Here is a 19,912-nt window from a genome sequence, read left to right on the forward strand (position 1 = left end):
CCCAAGGCCATCACTTTCGGCCCTGAAAAGTGCCCAGTCGACCTCAGATTACACTGAAAGGGTAGTGTATCTCTCAAATTTGAGCAACAGGTGAAGCTAGCTGAGTCACACTGCTACTATGCAACAGCAACACAAATTGTATTTGCCACTGACAGGATGCTGTTGTCAAGCCAAATAGATGTTCTGCTTATCACACAAATGAGTAATATGGTATATGAATTTCAGTGCCAGTGTGATGCGAGTTATGTAGGCTGTATGGCCAAAAGACTGGCGAATCATATCAAACAGCACATCCCTTCTGCTCGCAACAGACCATACCCAACCAGCCTATGCTTGCAAAACTCAAAATACAGTGTCCAACATTAGATGTGATTCCGTGATTGGACAATATTTGCTAAATCATCCTCACTGTGCTAAGAATTACGCTGGCAACCAATTTAAGATTGTCAGTCGGGCTCATAGTGGTGGCGCATTTATGTGTACTGGAAGCTACTGGTGTTAATACACAGGGCTCTGTTCTTTGCAGACAGAAAGAACATGTACACACATTGCGCCTGTTTCAGTTAAGCAAAATAAGTGACAGCCATTCACTGGTTTATTCCCAGGACACTGTCTTGACCAAATAGAGTCAAGCTGGTTGGTTTAAGTTTCAAACTATGCTTGGCAGTTATCTGTCAGTCACCATCAACTGGTGCATTCTCCATGGCAATGCCTCAACCAATCAGAGTCCACTTGCAAACCAATCAGCACTCTCTTTGCATACAGTATAAATGTGTAGTTTACCCTGGCATTAGTATTTTGTTGCGAATTGCCCTGTTGTGTGCATGGCAAAAATCTTTGACCCAAAAAAAAGTATTTTGTTTTTTCAGCAACACTCAAGTTCTGTTCTACAAAATTACTATATATGGAATTCAGGACAAGAAAGCAAATTACATAAATTACCGATTAGAAGGGAGCAAACCAAGTAGGAGGTGAAGGCAGTGATTAGAAATAGGTACCAGTGTGGCAAAGTATTTTGTTGTGAAACTGCTTCTGTCCACTGTGTGCATCAATGGTTTGGACATAGAGGTTGAAGAAGCAGGATCCAAACCTGCGGACTATATAGTAAAAAGGAAGTATAATAAATTAGTCTTGAGGTCCGAGCTGCAAGATGATATTGATAAGATAATGTAATGATCAAAAGGCATAACAGAATTCAGTGTCAGTAAGTGTGAGCTGCTATATTTTGGTGAAAAAAGGTACATTTGAATGGTGGAGGTTTAGTGATGTAGAGGGCAGATATTTTGGGTGTTCAAATTCATAAGATATTGAGTGGTAGATAATATGTGGTATAGAAAGTAAAGATTGAGAGATTATGGTGAATCTATAGAAAACTTCCAAATGAAAACACTTGGAGTATTGGGTGCAGTTTTGAGTTTTACACTGTTGGAAAAATGTTCAAGCAATAGAGCTTGCATAGTTTCACTAGGATGAGGAAATACAGATGAAGGAAATTGAAAACTTTGGGTTATTTCATGAGAACCATGGAGAACATGGGATGTTTTGATAGAGATGTTTAAAATAATGCAGACCTTGAACAGAAGAGATAGAATTGGTCAGCTCAGTGATTGAGGATCTAGAATGGGGGAATATGAACATGAAATTAAATATGAGATTTGAGATGGATGGCGGAAGCATTTTTAAAAAAGTCTTTTGATGCTGTTAAATAAAGCAGAGGCCATATCAGCTTTTAAGAATAGATAAAGTAAGTGATTTGACAGAGGGAGTGTGGTAAATACTGTAGATGGTATGGGAGCAGGGTGGGAGAATGGTATTGAGGACTATAATGTGGTAGATAAAATTCATCATGAACTGGTTGGACTGAGTGGGCTAATTTCTAAGTAAATAAAATTCAGAACATTGACTAATTTATATGCATCCTTTATTTCAAGCCCATTTGTGCCTTTTACAGTTTATTTCTTGCCAAGCTGCCTTGCAGCACTGAAATGTTTTACTCTTGGGTTTAACATCTAGTCCTCTGAACACCCTTTACTACTGAAAGGGAAATTTCAGTGTCACTTTCATATCACTATTATGGAGTGTGTGAATTGTAGAGTGGGAAATAGAGAAGAGCATGTGTTCACAAGCGATGTCATATTATATAACAAGATATATATTTTAATTTAGGAAATCTAAAAGGAAAAGCTTATGCTATTGTCTCTTTGGCATTAAGTGCCTTTGTATATGGGGATGATTTCCATGTGTATTTTTTGAAATGTAAATTTGTATACTAGCCATAATTCTTGTAAAGTTACAGGGGTTTTGGTGTTGTGGGCTAATAGATTAATAACTTAATGTCTTAGTCATAGAGGTCTACAGCACAGAAAAAGGCCCTTCGGTCCATCGAGTCTGCACCGGTCAAACAAGTGCCTAACTATTTTAATCCTATTTTCCATCACTAGGCCCATAGCCTTGTATGCCATGGCATTGCAAGTGCTTATCCAAATGCTTCTTAAATGTTATAAGGGTTTCTGCCTCTACCACCCTTTCAGGCAGTGAGTTCCAGATTCCCACCACCCTCTGGCTGAAAAAATTCTTCCTCACATCCCCTCTAACCCTCCTGCCCCTTACCTTAAATCTATGCCCCCTGGTTATTGATCCCTCTACCAAAGGGAAAAGTTCCTTCCTGTCTACCCTATCTATGCCCCTCATAATTTTATATACCTCAATTATGTCCCTCCTCAATCTCCTCTGCTCCAGGGAAAATAATCCCAGTCTATCCAATCTCTCCTCATAACTAAAACTCTCCAGCCCAGGAAACATCCTGGTAAATCTCCTCTGCACTCTCTCTAGTGCAATCACATCCTTCCTATAATGCAGATTCCAGAACTGCTCGCAACACTCTAGCTGCAGCCTAACCAGCGTTTTATACAGTTCCAACATAACCTCCCTGCTCTTATATTCTATGCCTTGGCTAATAAAGGCAAATATCCCATATGCCTTCTTAATCACCTTATCTGCCTCTCCCGCTACCTTAAGGGAACGGTGGACATGCACACCAAAGTCCCTCTGATCCTTGGTACTTCCCAGGGTCCTACCATTCATGGTGTATTCCTGTGCCTTATTTGTCCTGCCCAAGTGCATCACCTCACACTTAAACAGATTAAATTCCATCTGACCAGCCTGTCTATATCCTCCTGTAAGCTAAGGCTCACTATTTACCACCCCACCAATTTTCGTGTCATCCGTGAACTTACTGATCAACCCCCCCCTACATTCAAGTCTAAATTGTTTATATATACCACAAACAGCAAGGGACCCAACACTGATCCCTGTGGAGCCCCACTGGACACAGGCATCCAGTCACAAAAATACTGCTTGACCATCACCCTCTGTTCCCTGCCACTCAGCCAATTCTGGATCCAATTTGCCAAATTGCCTTGGATCCCATGGGCTCTTACCTTCGTGATCAGCCTCCCATGCGGGACCTTATCAAAAGCCTTGCTGAAGTCCAAGTAGACTTATGTCAAATGCATTGCCCTCATCTACACACCTGGTCACCTCGTCGAAAAATTCAATCAAATTGGTCAGACATAGCCTCCCCTTAACAAAACCATGCTGACTATCCTTGATTAATCCCTGCCTCTCCAAATGTAGCTTAATTCTGCCCCTCAGAATTGCTTCTAATAGTTTCCCCAGATAAGTGCATTTCTCAGAGGTCTTACAGCCTTTCTGCAGCCTTTCTTAAAATTTCTTGTTGGAAATACAACTCCTGCAAGGAGAAGGAGTTTGACTAGTGTATTGCCATTGGAACATTCCTATTTGTTATGGCATTGTTGTGGTTTGCAATGATTTTTCTTGAGCACGATGGGTGCGTAATGTTTGCCGACTCCATCTCGAGAGGCTGCCAACAGAACTGATTGGCTTCTTTGAAGGGAAAAAGGTCAGACGCGAGAGCTGAATTCCTCCTCCTGTATCTCATCGACATGTTAGTGGCATTACTGGTGCCTAAGTGCAGACCATTGCCCACTCTGTTTGAGGCGACTGTGGAATCCCACACAAGAAATTTATGTTGTCTAAAGAGTGAAGTACAATGCGATTTTTAACATTAATTTTGCTTTTCCTTTGTGCAGGGCAAATTAGATTTGAACACAACACTGCCAATAAGACAGACTGCTTCCATTTTCAAGCAACCGGTAACTAAAGTTACAGATCACCCCAACAACAAAGTAAAATCAGAGCTGCAGAGAGTAACAGAACAACCACAACAAGTAAGTTTAACATAATTTGTGAATATTTTTCATTACCCAGTTTTTGCATTTTATGAAAAAAGGCAACCTTATTTAACACTTGCCCATTTATAGGTTGCTAAAACTTCATTTTTTAGGTGACACTAGATAATATTTCCCTAAATGAGTTGTACTCTTTGACATGCAACACTATTGAAATAGAAGGTGATTTAATCGTTTAGAGTAGAAGACACTTTAGACATCCAGACAGTAACATAATTGTACAGATGGATTATTTTAAGAACGTGAGAACATAAGTAGTGTTGCCGGAGGTCACCGGTAACGGTTGTTGGCTTAGTACGAAGGGGAGAAGAGTCAATTCTCTCTTAACTCTAAATTCGCTTTATTCACATACTTAAATCATCTACATATAGCTTATACGTCTTGTTAAATATAGACATGCAGTTTACAGCAGGTTATACAGTTTTATACCCAAAACTAGGATCTAATCGCACATCCACTAGGTTTCTCTGGCACTCCCTGAGTGGTCACAGAATATAAAAGCTAATACCCGAAAAGGAGAGCTGACACTGGCCAGGCGTCCCGTTCTCTCTCTCTTGCATCTCTACGCTGCTGACGTAGGTTCTTCCACTTCCGCGATGGTTGTTCTCCGGAGTCTTCACTGGGACCACACCTGAGATTCTCCACTCTTATTTTGAATTTTATCTCTTTAAGCTGTGCTGTCTCTCTCCCGTTGGTTTAGGCTTGCTTGCCTAGCCTGTGGCATCTTCTTATTGGCTCTGTCCCAAAGGCTTAGGTAACATTACCTCATTACTCCTTTTCTAAATAAGGACTTGTGTCTTATCACGTTCCCTTTGTTCTTCACGAAACTCAGCTACTTCAAACTGGTTCTAGCCAGCTCAGGCCAGTGACTGAACTCAGGTTACTTCAGGTCAAAAGTTGCTTTTGCCTGTGTCAGCAGTTTGGCTGCAGCCCCTGGCCAACAGTAGGAGCAGGAGAAGACCGTACAGCCCCCTTGAACCTGAGACTCTATTCAAAAGGAATGTGGCTGATCTTGGACCTCTATTTTAATCTCCTACCCGATTGCCATGCCCATCGAACATATATATGATCGTAAGTACAAACATATGAAATAGGAGCAGAAGTAGGCCATTTGGCCCCTTGGTCCTGCTCCACCATTCAAAAAGATCATGGCTGATCCGCTTGTGTTTTGAATTTCACATGTCTAAGGAGGCTTGGTGAATTTCTGCAGTGCATCATGTAAATGGTACACACTGTTGCCACTGTGCGCCGGTGGTGGAGGGAGTGAATGTTTGTGGATGGGATGCCAATCAAGCGGGCTGCTTTGCCCTGGCTGGTGTTAAGCTTCTTGAGTGTTGTTGGAGCTGCACTCATCCAGGCAAGTGGAGAATATTCCATCGCACTCCTGACCTGTGTCTTGTAGATGGTGGACAGGCTTTGGAGAGTCAGGAAGTGAGTTGCTCACTGCAGGATTCCTAGCCCGAGCTGCTCTTGTATCCACAGTATTTATATGGCTAGTCCAGTTGAGTTTCTTGTCAATGGTAACCCCCAGGATGATAGTGTGGGATTCAGTGATGGTAATGCCATTGAATATCAAGGGGTGATGGTTAGTTTCTCTCTTGTTGAAGTTGATTATTGCCTGGCACTTGTGTGGCGTGAATGTTACTGGACACATGTAAGCCTAAGCCTGAATATTGTCCAGTTCTTGTTGTATTTGGACATGGACTGCTTCAGTATCTGAGGAGTTACGAATGGTGCTGAACGTTGTGCAATCACCAGCAAACAACCCTACCTCTGACCTTGTGATGAAAGAAAGGTCATTGATGAAGCAGATGAAGAAGTTTGGACCTAGGATGCTACCCTGAGGAACTCTTGGAGTAATGTCATGGAGCTGAGATGATTGACCTCTAACAACCACACGCATCTCCCTTTGTGCTAGGTATGACTCCAACCAGCGGAGAGTTTTTCTTCTGATTTCCATTGAATCCAGTTTTGCTAGGGTGCCTTGAAGTGACGCTCGGTCAAATACTGCCTTAATGTCGAGGGCAGTTACTCTCACCTCGCATCTGAAGTCAGTTCTTTTGCGTATGTTTGAATCAAGGCTGTAATGAGCTCAGGAGCTGAGTGGCCCTGGCGGAACCCAAACTGATCGTCAGTGAGCAGATTATTGTTAAGCAAGTGCTGCTTGACAGCAGTCCTGATCCCTTCCTTCACTTTACTGATGATTGAGAGTAGACTGAATTGGTGGTAATTGGCCAGGTTGGATTTGTCCTGCTTTTTTGTGTACAGGATAAAGCTGAGCAGTTTTCCACCTTGCAGGGTAGATGCTAGTGTTGTAGCTGTACTGGAACAGCTTGGCTAGTGGTAAGGCAAGTTCTGGAGCACAAGTCTTCAGTACTACTGCCGGAATATTGTCAGGGCCTGTTGCCTTTGCACTATCCAGTGCCTTCAGCCATTTCTTGATATCACGTGGAGTGAATCGAATTGGCTGAAGACTGGCTTCTGTCTTGCTGGGAACCTCTGGAGGAGGCCAAGCTGGATCACCCATTTGGTACTTCTGGCTGAAGATTGTTGTAAATGCTTCAGCCTTATCTTTTGCACTGATGTGTTGGGCTCCCCCATCATTAAGGATGGGGAGCCTTCTCCTCCAGTGAGTTGTTTAATTGTCCATCACCATTCACGACTGGATGTGGCAGGACTGCAGAGCCTAGATCTGATCCGTTGGGTGTGAAATTGCATAGCTCTGTCTCGCTTGCTGCTTATGCTGTTTATCACACAAGTAGTCCTGTGTTATAGCTTCACCAGGTAACACCTGATTTTTAGGTATGCCTGTTGCTGTTCCTGGTGTGCCCTCCTGCACTCCACATTGAACTAGGGTTAACCCCCTAGCTTGGTGGTAATGGTAGATTGGGAGATATGCCAGGCCATGAGGTTACAGATTATGGTTGAGTACAATTTTGCTGCTGCTGATGGCCCAATGCACCCCATCTTGTTTTGCTTGACCTGTTCGAAATGTATGCCATTTAACATGCCACACAGCATGATGGAGGGTATCCTCATTGTGAAGACGGGAATTCATCTCCACAAGGACGGTTTGTGTAGGAGTGACCACTGCACAGCCATGGACAGATGCATCTGTAGCAGGCAGGTTGGTGAGGATGAGGTCAAGTGTGTTTTTCCCTCTTGTTGGTTCCTTCCACCTGCCGCAGGCCCAGTCTAACAAAATGTCCTTTAGAACTCAGTCTGTACTGGTACTACTTAGCCACTCTGGGGGATGGACACTGAAGTCCCCCACCCGGAGTACATTCTGTATCCTTACTACCCTTGGTGCTTCCTCCAAGAGATGTGCAACATGGAGGAGTACTGATTCAGTAGCTGATGGGGGGAGGCGGTATGTGATAATCAGCAGGAGGTTTCCTTGCCCGTTTTTGACCATGGGGTCTGGAATCGATGCTGAGGACTCCCAGGGCAACCTCCCGACTGTATACCACTGTGTCACCACCCCTGCTGGGTCTGTCCTGCCGGTGGAACAGGACGTACCCAGGGATGGTGGTGGTGGTGTCTGGGGCATTGTCTGTAAGTTATGATTCCGTGTGTATGACTGTGTCAGGCTGTTGCTTGACTAGTCTGTGTCAGCCTAGCTCCCAGATGTTAGTAAGGAGGACTTTGCAGGGTCAACAAAGCTGAGTTTGCCGTCTGTTATTCTGGTGCCAAGTTCAATGCCGGGTGACCTGTACCATTTCATTCCTTTTTTAAAATTATTGATTTTTTAGCAGTTTGATACAACCGAGTGGCTTGCTAGGCCATTTCAGAGTTGGTCAAGCACAAACCAAGTAAGGATGGCAGATTTCCTTCCCTAAAGGATAATAGTGAACCAGATGGGTTCATTAGACTTTTAATTCCAAATTTTTATTGAATTCAAATTCCACCATCCCTGTCGCAGGATTTGAACCCAGGCCCCCAGAGCATTACCCGAGGTCTCTGGATTACTAGTCCAGTGACAATACTACAACGCCACTGCCTCCCCATCTACCACTCTATCTCAGAGCAATACTTTCTTTGAATGAAAATGTTGCCATATAAATTAATTCTGTTTCTGGTTGAAAATCAAATAATAAAAGGCTTTAAGATTATTGACGATGCGTCTCAGTCAAATTTTGTACATAACACCATATGCCAATTTGTCCATGTTCTGTACAATAATCTTCAGACCAAGTATGACTTTTTCATTGCATAAATGTTCTTCAAGCGGGCTATATAAATGATCGTTTGTCTATCATCTTTGAATTTAGAATGTATTGAGATGTCAATGTGTTACAACATTGTGTTGTGGCTTTCTTAATAAATTGTATTTAGCTTCCTTAGTATAACAAATTGACTGTTATCTATCTGATTTTTGTTTTAATTTTAAAGCATAATGGGTAACAGTAACACTCTCTTAACGTGCACTAGGTTTGCAGGCTAGATGTTTGGTTGATACATTCATTTACTTGCAGGAGCAGTCTCATTTAGAAATGTTTGCTTATTGCAAATATTTGTCCCACTCCAAATTGGGCCGTGGCCTTCCTCGCAAGAAGGTAGCCATGAGAGCTTGGAGCTCTTAAAATTCCTCTTTGAATGATAGGTGTCCTTTTCTGTAAATCTCACTCAGTAGACCTTCGTATTTTTACTTTTTACATTGCCTTCCACAGGTTAGAATTAACTCTGAGCACTGGAATAACATTTTCCCCCACAAGGTTTCATCTTTTTTTTCTTGAGTGTAATGTGCCTTGTAATCTATGAAAATGTTGAGGTTCTGTTTATGTTGTGGCTTCCCTTTTTGGGGAGATGGTGGCATAGTGGTAATGACACTGGACAAGTAACCCAGAAGTCCTGACTAATGCTTTGGAGACACAGGTTCAAAACCCAACACTACAGCTGGTAGAATTTAAATTCAATTAATTAATCTGTTATTAAAAGGTAGTCCCTGTAATGGCGACTATGAAGCTATAAACCCATTTGATTCACTAATGTCCTAAACCTGCTGTCCTTACCTGATCTGGCCTAGATGTGACTTCAGATCCACAGCAATATGTATGACTCTTAAATATGATCTGAATCAGCCTAGCAAGGAACTTAGTTGTCCCAAACCACTACAGAAAAAGTCAAAAAGGAATGAAACCAGATGGACAACCACAGCAAAGAGCAAGGGTCCAGACGGCTGCGTTGCCTGCCAGGTGCCAAGGATTGGGGCATCTGCTCAGGGCTGGAGTGAAACTTGCAATGGGAGGAGAAGGATTCAGTTGTTGTGGTCCATGTAGGTACTAACGACATAGGTTGTACTAGGAAGGAAGTTCTGCATAGAGAATATGAGGAGCTAGACAGTAAATTAAAAAGCAGAACCTCAAAGGTTATAATCTCCGGATTATTACCTGAGCAGCATGCAAATTTGCATAGGGAACATAAAATTAGATAGATGAATACGTGGCTCAAAGACTGGTGTGGGTGAAGTGGGTTCTGGTTTGTGGGACACTGGCACTACTACTGGGAAAAGTGGGACGGTCTACACCTGAAACATTTTTTAAACTTCCCTTTAATTGAACCCCCCCCATTAATTTGTTTAAAGTCCTATCTACAACCCCAGTTATACGATTCGCCAGGACACTGGTCCCAGCATGATTCAAATAAAGCCCATCCCAACGGACCAGCTCTCTCTTTCCCCAGTACTGGTGCCAGTGCCCCATGAATCGGAAGTCATTTCTCCCACACCAATCTTTGAACCATGCATTCACCCCTCTAATTTTGTTTACCCTACACCAATTTGCACGTGGCTCAGGTAGTAACCCGGAGATTATTACCTTTGTGGTTCTGCTTTTTAATTTAGCCCCGAGCTGCTTGTAGTCCCTCAGCAGAACCTCTTTCCTAGTCCTACCTATGTCGTTGGTACCTACGTGGACCACAACAACTGGATCCTTCCCCTCCCACTCCAAGTTCCTCTCCAGCCCAGAAGAGATGTCTTTAACCTTGGCATTCGGTAGGCAGCACAGCCTTCGGGACTCCCTTTGCTGCAGAGAACAGTATCTATTCCCCTAACTATGCTATCCCCTATTACTACTACATTTCTCTTTTCTCCCCCCATTTGAATGGCACTCTGTAACACGGTGCTGTGCTCAGTTCGCTCATCCCTACTGCAGTCTGTGCACACTCGGAGCAAGAACCTCGTACCTATTGGACAAGGGCAGTGGCTGAGGCTCCTCCAAAGCTAAATTTTGGATCCTCGTAACTGCCTCACTCACAGTCACACCCTCCTGTCCCTGACCATGGTCCAAATTTGATGTAATTAATCTAAGGGGTGTGACTGTCTCCTGAAACTGTGTCCAGGCAACTCTCCCCCTCCTGATGTGTTGCAGTGTCCGCAGCTCGGACTCCAGCTCACCAACTCTGAGCTGAAGTTCCTTGAGCAACAACTTGCTGCAGATGTGGTCACCGTGGATTGCACCAGCGTCCACCAACACCCACATACTACAGCTGAAACACATCGCCTGCCCAGCCATCTCTATTCTATTTAATTAATTTGGATGTTAAATATTTTAAAAGTGAATTTCTTAACTGTACTCTTCAGCTATAATAACGTCTCCTGATTTAAACCACTTGACCAATTAAAAGAGACACAGAAGAGATACCCACCAATCATCTAGCTGTTTTCCTTTGATGTCGCACTTCTGCTCTGACAGGTAGAAACAAGTCCTCCTCTTGCACTCTCCACTAGGTGCTGCTGACTGCCTGTCCCAGGGCCCTCCTCACTGACTCTCCTCTGGGTGCTGCAGACTGCCTGTTCCAGGGTCCTCCTCTCGCACTCCCCTCAACGAGGGGGACTCATTGAACATTGAACAAAATGAGAAGACGATGAGAAGTGCAGAAGACTGGATAAAGCCGTGAAAAGAGGTGCAGGAGAGACAAACAAGGATTGATAGAGTTAAAATGCAGGGAGGCACAAGAAACAGCAAATTGGATTGATTCAAAGACACTACAGGATTGTATGGGAACTGACTGGTACAAGAAGCAGCACCATTGTACCAAGCAAGGTAAAGATGGGAGGACACTATTGATGGGTGAGGAGTAGGAAGCAAGGTAGGTGGAACACACTTTCGGGAGATCCTCAACCGGCCTAGCCCCAGCTCCACGTTTGAATTCAATGACAGCACTGCACCTCAAAAGCTGAATATCAGCCCGGGAGAAATTGCCAGATCAGAGGTCCAAATAGCCATTAAGAGGCTGAAGAACAACAAGGCTCCTAGAATTGACGAGAGACCAGCAGAGCCATTGCAACATGGCAAAAAAATTGTCATAACGGGGCTCATGGACCTGTTGAACAAGGTCTGGACTGCGGAGAATGTCCCAGATGACTGGAGGCGAGGAGTAATCTTCGAGCTGCCAAATAAAGGAAACCTCAGTGACTGCAACAGTTGGAGGTGCATAACACTGCTGCCAGTACCTGGCAAGGTCTTCAGCATGGTGCTCCTCAACAGATTGAAAGCAGAAGTAGATGGTACCCTTCGTGAAGACCAGACAGGTTTCCAGGTGGCAGATCATGCATTGAGCAGATATTTACACTCGGGAACATCATAGAGCAGAGCCTAGATTATCAGAAGCCACTTGTTATCAACTTCTTTGATTTCAGGAAGGCTTTTGATAGCATCCATCGGCACTCACCCTGGTACAGTACGGCATCCCACAGCAATATATTAACATCTTCAAAGCCTTATACTGCGACCCCAGTGGCTGCGTTAAGACCAGCATGGGCACCACAGACTCCTCCAACAACATCACAGGAGTATGACAAGGCTGCGTACTCTCTCCATTCCTCTTCCTCTTGGTTATGGATTTCATCATGGGGAAAGCGATGGTGGGTGCAGATTTGTGTATCCCATGTCAACACCACCCGTTGACGTAGCTGGGTTTTGGAGACAACATCATCTTGCTGCCAAAGAATGATGAATGCTCCAAGACATGACCACCTGTCTTGAGAGTAGTGACACCAAGGTTGGTCTACGCATCAGCGATGAGAAGACCTAGACGGTGACAGCTGGGCAGCAACAACCATCACCTATCAAGCAATAGAACGTCAAGGGCAACCACTTTCTGTATCTAGGAAGCAACGTCTCCATGGAGTGTGATGTAGAGGTCAGTGTCCACACAAGAATCGGCAAAGCAGCATTGGTCTTCCCAGCAGCTGCCCACAGTCTGGGCATTCAACACCATCAATACAGCCATGAAGCTGTGACTGTACATGTTCATAGTAGTACCAACCACAATCTATGCAAGCGAGATATGGAATAGAACAGCAAAGATGTCACGTAAGTTGGACATCTTTCACCAGCATTGCCTATGTAAGATTCTCTCACATGGAGAGACAACATAACCAACAAAGAAATGCTATAGAAGCACCTGTAGGACATTGTGACTGAGAGATAACTGAGACTGGCTGGATGCGTTTTTGCCACCTGGATGTATGCCCCACCAGAGAGCCAGTAGAGTGGACACCACCAGATGGAAGACGACGACAGGGCCGGCCAAAGAAGACCTGGTGAAGTACATTTGAGGAGCTTCAAGAGCAGGACACCACCTGGGCTGGAGTGAAAGATTGCAATGGACCAGGGCTGGCAGTGGAGTCTTGCTGCCCATAGCTCTTCTGGTCCTGTGTGGGACGAAGTCTAAGTAAGTCTATTCTCAATCAGCAACAAAGTGATGGAAGGGCTGTCGACAGTGCTCTCAAGCGGCACTTACCCAGCAATAATATGCTCACTGATGATCAGTTTGGATTTTGCCAGGGCCACTCAGCTCCTGACCTCATCACAGCTTTGGTCCAAACATAGACAAAAGAGCTAACATCCAGAGGTGAGGTAAGAGTGACTGCCTTTGACACCAAGGCAGCATTTGACTGAGTGTGGCATCAAGGAGCCCAAGGAAAACTGAGGTCATTGGAAATTGGGGAAAAATCTCTACTGGTTGGAGTCTTACCAAGCACAAAAGAAAGATTGTTGGAGGTAAAACACCTCAGTCCCAGACATTGCTGCAGAAATTCCTCAGGGCAGTGTCCTAAGCCCAATCCTCTTCAGCTGCTTCATCAGTTGGATGTGGGCATGTTCACTGATTATTGCAAAATGTGCACCATTTGCGACGACTCAGATACTGAAGCAGCCTGTGTCCAAATGCAGCAACACCTGGACAACATTCAGGCTTGAATAAGTGGCAAGTAACATTCATGCCACACAAGTGCCAGGAAATGGCCATCTCCAATAAGATAGAATCCAACCATCTCTCCTTGTCATTCAATGGCAATACCCAGGTTGTTATCTTAATTGGACGAGCAATATAAATACTGTGGCTAAACAAGAGCATGTCAGAGGCTGGGAATTTGCAGTGATTAATTTACCTCCTGACTCCCCCAAAGCCTGTCCACCATCTGCAAGGCAGAAGTGTGATGGGATACTCTTCACATGCCTGGATGAGTGCAGCTCCAACAATACTCAAGAAGCTTGACACCATCCAAGACAAAGCAGCTCACTTGAATGGCACCTAATCCACCACCACAAAAATTCACTCCCTCCACCTCTGACGCACAGTGGCAGCAGTGTGTACCATCTACAAGATGCATTGCAGCAACTCATCAAGCCTCCTTCAACAGCACCTTCCAAACTCCTGATCTTCACCACCTAGATGGACGAGAACAGTAGGTGCATGGGAACACCATCACCTCCAAGTTCCCCTCCAATCCACATACAATCCTGACTTGGAACTATATCACTGTTCCTTCACTGTTGTTGGGTCAAAATCCTGGAACTCCCTTCACCATAATAGTTACACCACTGAATTACCAGGCAAGGTCCATCTCCAAAAGTATCAGAAATAATCACCTCTCCCTGACCTTCAGCAGCCATACTATCATTGAGCTACCCAACCATCAAAATCCTTGGGGTCATCACTGACCAGAAGCTTAACTAGAGCAGTCATGTGTAACATGGCTACAAGGCCAGGGCAAGGCTCAATTTAGTAGTGGGATGGAATACTCACCATGACCTAGATATCTGCAGCTGCAAAAACACAAAAGGGTTTGTTACCATTCCAGCACAGAGCAAATGACATGCACAGCACATCTGACATTGAACTAAATATCTACTCCCTCCACTACTGATACCCTGTGCGGTTTGACACTGCGGACCTCCAATGCTTGACTTCAGTACTGCATACTTTGATTTAGTCAGATTTCACAGCTTAGCTAAGAAATGCAATGAAAATTACATAAAGCGGACCTGAAAGCAATCAAACTGTTCAGAATTGCTTGCAAATCCTTTTTACCACAAGAATAAGAATTTATTAACTACAGGATTAAGCAAAATGCACTAATTTAAAAACATCTTTATTCCATTTTAGTCCAAGATTAAAATGTAATTGTAAACATAGACCAGAATTTTATGCTGTTCGTGCGGGCACCGCCTGACCTGGAATCGTGTGAAATCATTCAGGAAGATGGCGGGTCCTGACAACATCGTGCTCACACTCAACATTATGGTCGGCGGGCATGCGCAGGAGTTGGAAGCGCACCTGCTGACAATTAAGTGGGCAATTAAGCCCATTAGTGAGCCACTTGTCAGCCATTTTACATGGCCTGTCCACTTTTACCGTTGGCGGACTGGCCAGGTTTTCACGTTTTTACTACAAACTACATCCAGGGCAGGAAGAAATGTCTGGGGTTAAATAAAGTAAAAGCAGATCATCCCTCAAACATCATCTTTGTAGTCTGCTGCCAGGTGCTTGCATTTATAGTATTTTCACAATTTGCAGCAGTTTGTTGAGCTCATTTCATTTTTAAATTACTGCAGCTCCCTGAGGCAGCTCCACAACAGCCTTCAGGGAGTGCAAGCCCACATCTTCCCTTCACTCGGCGCTCGCCCTCTTCCCGCACCCCTCGGCAGCACTGTACCTTTTTTAGCGCGCGTTTCACACTGGCTGGCCATTAATTGGCCAGCCAGTGTGAAATTGTGTTCGGGGGGCCAATTGCGGGCAAAAGCGCACTTTGCACTTCTGGGCCCACCGACCACGTGCCCCCAATGAACGTAAGATTCAGGCCATAATGTATTGTGCAAAAATAAGGATTAAATTCTGAGGAAAACCAATTAATTCCTCTGCATAACTTAGAAAATTTTCCATATAAAAATGAAGATATAATTTATATCATATATAATATTACATAACACCATGTGCCTTTATTTTATCAACAAATCTATTCAGCAATTGTCCATTGGAAAGCTATATGGAGAGAGGGTGCATTGTATTTCTTCTACCAATATGGTTATTTCCTTAAAGAGCTTATGTCAGTTATAACTTGTCCTTTGGAAATCCATGCAAGCTGTCCTTACTTCATTTCTTCCCAGCTCTTTATCTAATGTCATGACATTTTTTATTTGTCTGAACAGGCAGACATGCCTTAGTTGAACATCTCATTTGAAAGACAGCACCTCTGACATTGCAGAACTTCCCAGATTACTGCACTGAAGTGTCAGCTTGGATTAGTGCTCTATTTCTGAACCTGTGTAGACTGGGAAAAGAAGCCCCTGGTACCTTGACACTTCCCTAAAAGTAAGACATCCATAACTGGAAGCGAATATACAAATGAAAAGGAGAGATGTGGAAGGAATAGATTCAGACTAAATTTCTAAGTGAAGTATTGAGAAAGGTACAATGGCTAAAAGCCTCCTTTGCTGTAATTTCTATGATGTTCGGTGGGAATTATGACATTTGTGGAGCTACCAAGTGGAGTAATCCTTGCTCGTTCCTTAAACATTGCTTGTTGGAGCTGATGATTGCACAGGATAGTGGCTTTGTTTGAAATGTCCTCTCAACTGATGTCAAACCACCACTTCAGACTCCTCTGTCCTCTAAGTAGTGCTCCTGTGATATGGAGAATACGGAAGAAAGATTTATTACATTTCTCAGTTAGTTGCTCTTCATTTTTTGAATAAAAGCATTCTTGCCACACCCATCCAGCCCCATAGATCTTGCTGAATATTAAACCATTATGAGGCTTGGAGAGTATCAGCTGCTTTGTTTCTGTAAATTCCGTCAAAACAAACTGCTACACAGTCGTTGCACCTGTATTTAACGGGAGGTTGTGTGCCATCACTGGTAAGTATAAAATAGCAAAGTGTTTTTTTTTAAGTTAAGCATTGGTTTGTGGGAATGCATCAAAGAGGACCAAACTTCTCTCGTGCGTGGAGGATGCTTTTATGTTGGGGGTGGATGGAGGGTGCTTTTATGTTGAGGTTAGTGGGGAGGGGTTAGTTCTATCAGGGATGTAATCCTGGAAGAGAATAAAAACTTCTTATCAACCTTTTGTGCATTTTCAACATTGTGTGAAATATTCAGCAGTATTCTTTTACCAACCACATCCCTACTGGTATTGGAAATCAAACATGTAGTAGCAAGCAATGTAATTTTAACTTGTCAACTATATATACATCTGTAGACATAATATTTTATTAGCAGGGAGTGAATAGAGATTAGGATCAACATGGCATGTGCTCGTTTAGATTAGCTTAACAACATATTGCAAAGCTAATTTCTCTGCAGTTAAGAATTTTAAACATGTAGTTTAACAATGGAACTTTTGAGTTCCACTAGGTGAGCTTATTGTTTGTTCAGTTTTGTAGAAGATCACTATTGGTGTAGCACCAAATCACCAATAGATGTCTCCAAAGGTGCACTGTTGAAAGTGAAATACAGAAAATGCTACTCCTCTTCAGACGTTGACGAGCTCAGACCAGTCTCTAAAGTCTGAGCTGTACATCATATTGGGAAGCTGTTCAATTATCCAGATCTACCCGATTGGAAGAACAAGAGTTTGTCAGAGCCAAAGATTTGTTCAAAGAAAAAAATGTGTCCACCCAGAATCATATCAAATACTGGTGAAGATTAAACTTTAAATGAAAAATGATTTTTATTTAAAATTGAATTCAAATTTAAAATTTAATTCACTTGTATTTTAGTACATCATGCGTATCTCAAATGTGTCCGTTGATTGTTACTTAGAAGTAAATACATTGTTGCTTTATCAATTGTGGCAGCTATTTTATGTATAGCATGATCCCACTAACTGATACATGACATTAATCTGTTTGCTTTGGTGTTATTTATTTTGGATCTTTTGCATTTCATTGAACTGACAGGTATGTTTTTAGTTCAATATCTCTGAAAGATGGCACTTCCTAAAATGGAATGAATTGGGCATTCCCTCAGTACTTCACTGAAGTGTCAGTTTAGATTTTGTGCTCAACTCTGATTCAGGAGATTATTAACAACTAAACCAAGTTCGCATGTGTTTAACATAATGCAATTATTTTAATATGAAAAATGCCAAAATTTGGATACGGTCTGGCTTCCATGTTAGAGGCATTTTTAAGATTTGCGTATTGTTAAAGGGGTTTGTGACACCTCCGCACTACTCTATCCCTGTTTTGGTTGGTACTTCTCCCAGCACTGCAGTATCTACGATTTTGAAAATTCTTTTATTTCAATACTTTTTTTCAAGCTGTTGGTTCCAATGATAGATTTCTTTCTAAAATTAATAGATTTGACCTGTCTGAACATAGGAATAGGAGTTAGGCCATTTAGCTCTTCGCTCTCAATGTGATCATGGCTGACCTGTGACCTAACTCCATATATCCACCTTTGTCCCATATCTTTTTATTGTCTTTGGTTAACAAATCTATCAATCTCAGATTGTAACAATTAACCTACTATTCAGTTACTGTATGAAGAGGAGATCCAAGCTTCCACCATCAGAAATGTTTCCTAACTCCTGAAAGATCTAGCTGTAAATTTTAGACAATGCTTTCAGTTCTAAATGCCACTATTTCTAGTTATCCATTATTAGATTTTTTTTTCTATCCTTTTTAGGTGCAAAGTGAATGATCTCACATTTGCTTAAATTGAAAATCACAACCATTATAGGTTTGAAGCATATGCAAGGTGGAAAGGACTAGGGACTTTGAACAAGAAAGCAAAATGGTTATGTTTTAAACTGTCCCTTTAGTTCAAGGTAACGTTGAGCATTGAAAATGGAGCATGTGACCTGCGCTTGGGTCTGCCCAATGGTAATCCTATGTGGCCTGGTTATCATGGAGATAGAAGACCCAGGTCAAGTGCTATTAAAGTCCACGGGTCAGGTTTAACACCTGGGAACTAAGGACAGAGCATCTGGATTTGCCATGTGTAGACTTGAGTGTGTCCAGAGAGAGAGATGGGGATAGCACCTGCTGCAGTCAACAGATGGAAAAAAGCTATTTCTCTGTTGGCTACCACACAGAATGTGGGTGGGAGGACATTCCCTGGTCCGAGACACAAACTGTGGAAATTTAAGGACACTTGAAGATTTTCTTTGGCCTGGCTTGGAGACAGTCACTAGAGTGAGCCATGCTGTTGGAGGTTAGTTCGGAATTTCTCAGAAGACTGCGGTAAAGGACTTTCAATGGTCCTTCGATGGTACGACTCAGTGAAACGGTGGGAAGTGACCCTGTTGGAAACTGGGAGTAGCTTTGGACTGGTTCCTGTTAAGACTGAAATTCTGGGGAGCGTGTGCTGCAACGTATAAATATGGTGTAGAGTGTGTAGCATTTTGGGAAGTTCAGCAGGACATATGGAAGATGTAAGGTTTTGTGGCTACACTCCATTACTCTCCTCCACTTTGACATCTTTCTCAGTCATATCTTTGAAATTATAGGATGGTTTTTGTCATCGGGTAAACCTTCAAATTGTAATGAAATATCAAAGTGGAAGCTCATGTTTTCTTCAAGGATCATTCCCTTCTGTTGTTTCTGGGAATTAAGAGCAAATGGTATTAGAGCCAGTGTTTTAACAATAGATCACTATGTCTTTGTACACTATGAATTTTTGCAATATGCGTTATGATTTTTGATTCAGCAGGTAATAGGTAAGGCAAATGGAATGTTGGCCTTTATTTCAAAGGGAATGGAGTATAAAAATAGGAAAGTCTTGCTAAAACTATACAACGCACTAGTTGGATCACACCTAGAATACTGTGAACAGTTTTGGTCCCCTTATCTAAGGAAAGATATACTGGCATTGGAGGCAGTCCAGAGAAGGTTCACTAGTTTGGTCCCAGGTATGGAGGGATTTTCTTATGAGGAGAGGTTGAGTAGGTTGGGCCTGTGGTCATTGGACTTAGAAGAATGAGAGGCGACCTTATTGAAACATATAAGATTCTTAGGGGGCTTGACAGGGTTGATGCTGAGAGATTGTTTCTCCTTGTGGGTGTGTCTAGGACCAGAGGACATAATCTCATAGTAAGGGGTTGCCCATTTAAAATAGAGATGAGGAGGAATTTCTTCTGAGGATAGTTAATCCGTGGAATTCTTTACTGCAGAGGGCTGTAGAAGCTGGGTCGTTAAGTATATTCAAGACTGAGATAGACAGATTTTTAACCAGAAAGGGAATCAAGGATTATGGGGAAAAGGCAGGAAAGTGGAGCTGAGGATTATCAGATCAGCCATGATCTCATTGAACAGCGGAGCAGACTCGGTGGTCCGAATAGACTACTTCTGCTCCTATGTCTTATGGTTACAGAATTTATATGTTAACTCAATAATTACTACTGACGTGCCATG

The 19,912-nt window shown here is 42.9% G+C and overlaps 1 protein-coding gene across 1 annotated transcript in view; it reads left to right on the forward strand.

Annotated features, from left to right (window-relative positions):
• mbd2 (methyl-CpG binding domain protein 2) overlaps positions 1 to 19,912 on the forward strand; it is a 133,460-nt gene that overhangs the window by 50,317 nt on the left and 63,231 nt on the right. The window contains exon 3 of the mRNA XM_078552398.1: positions 4,113 to 4,250. Within this exon, the coding sequence (XP_078408524.1) occupies positions 4,113 to 4,250 (138 nt within the window). The remainder of the gene's footprint in view (positions 1 to 4,112; positions 4,251 to 19,912) is intronic.

This window comes from Cetorhinus maximus, chromosome 1 (genome assembly GCF_964194155.1).
Source record: "Cetorhinus maximus chromosome 1, sCetMax3.hap1.1, whole genome shotgun sequence".
In the NCBI taxonomy this organism is placed as follows: Eukaryota; Metazoa; Chordata; class Chondrichthyes; order Lamniformes; family Cetorhinidae; genus Cetorhinus; species Cetorhinus maximus.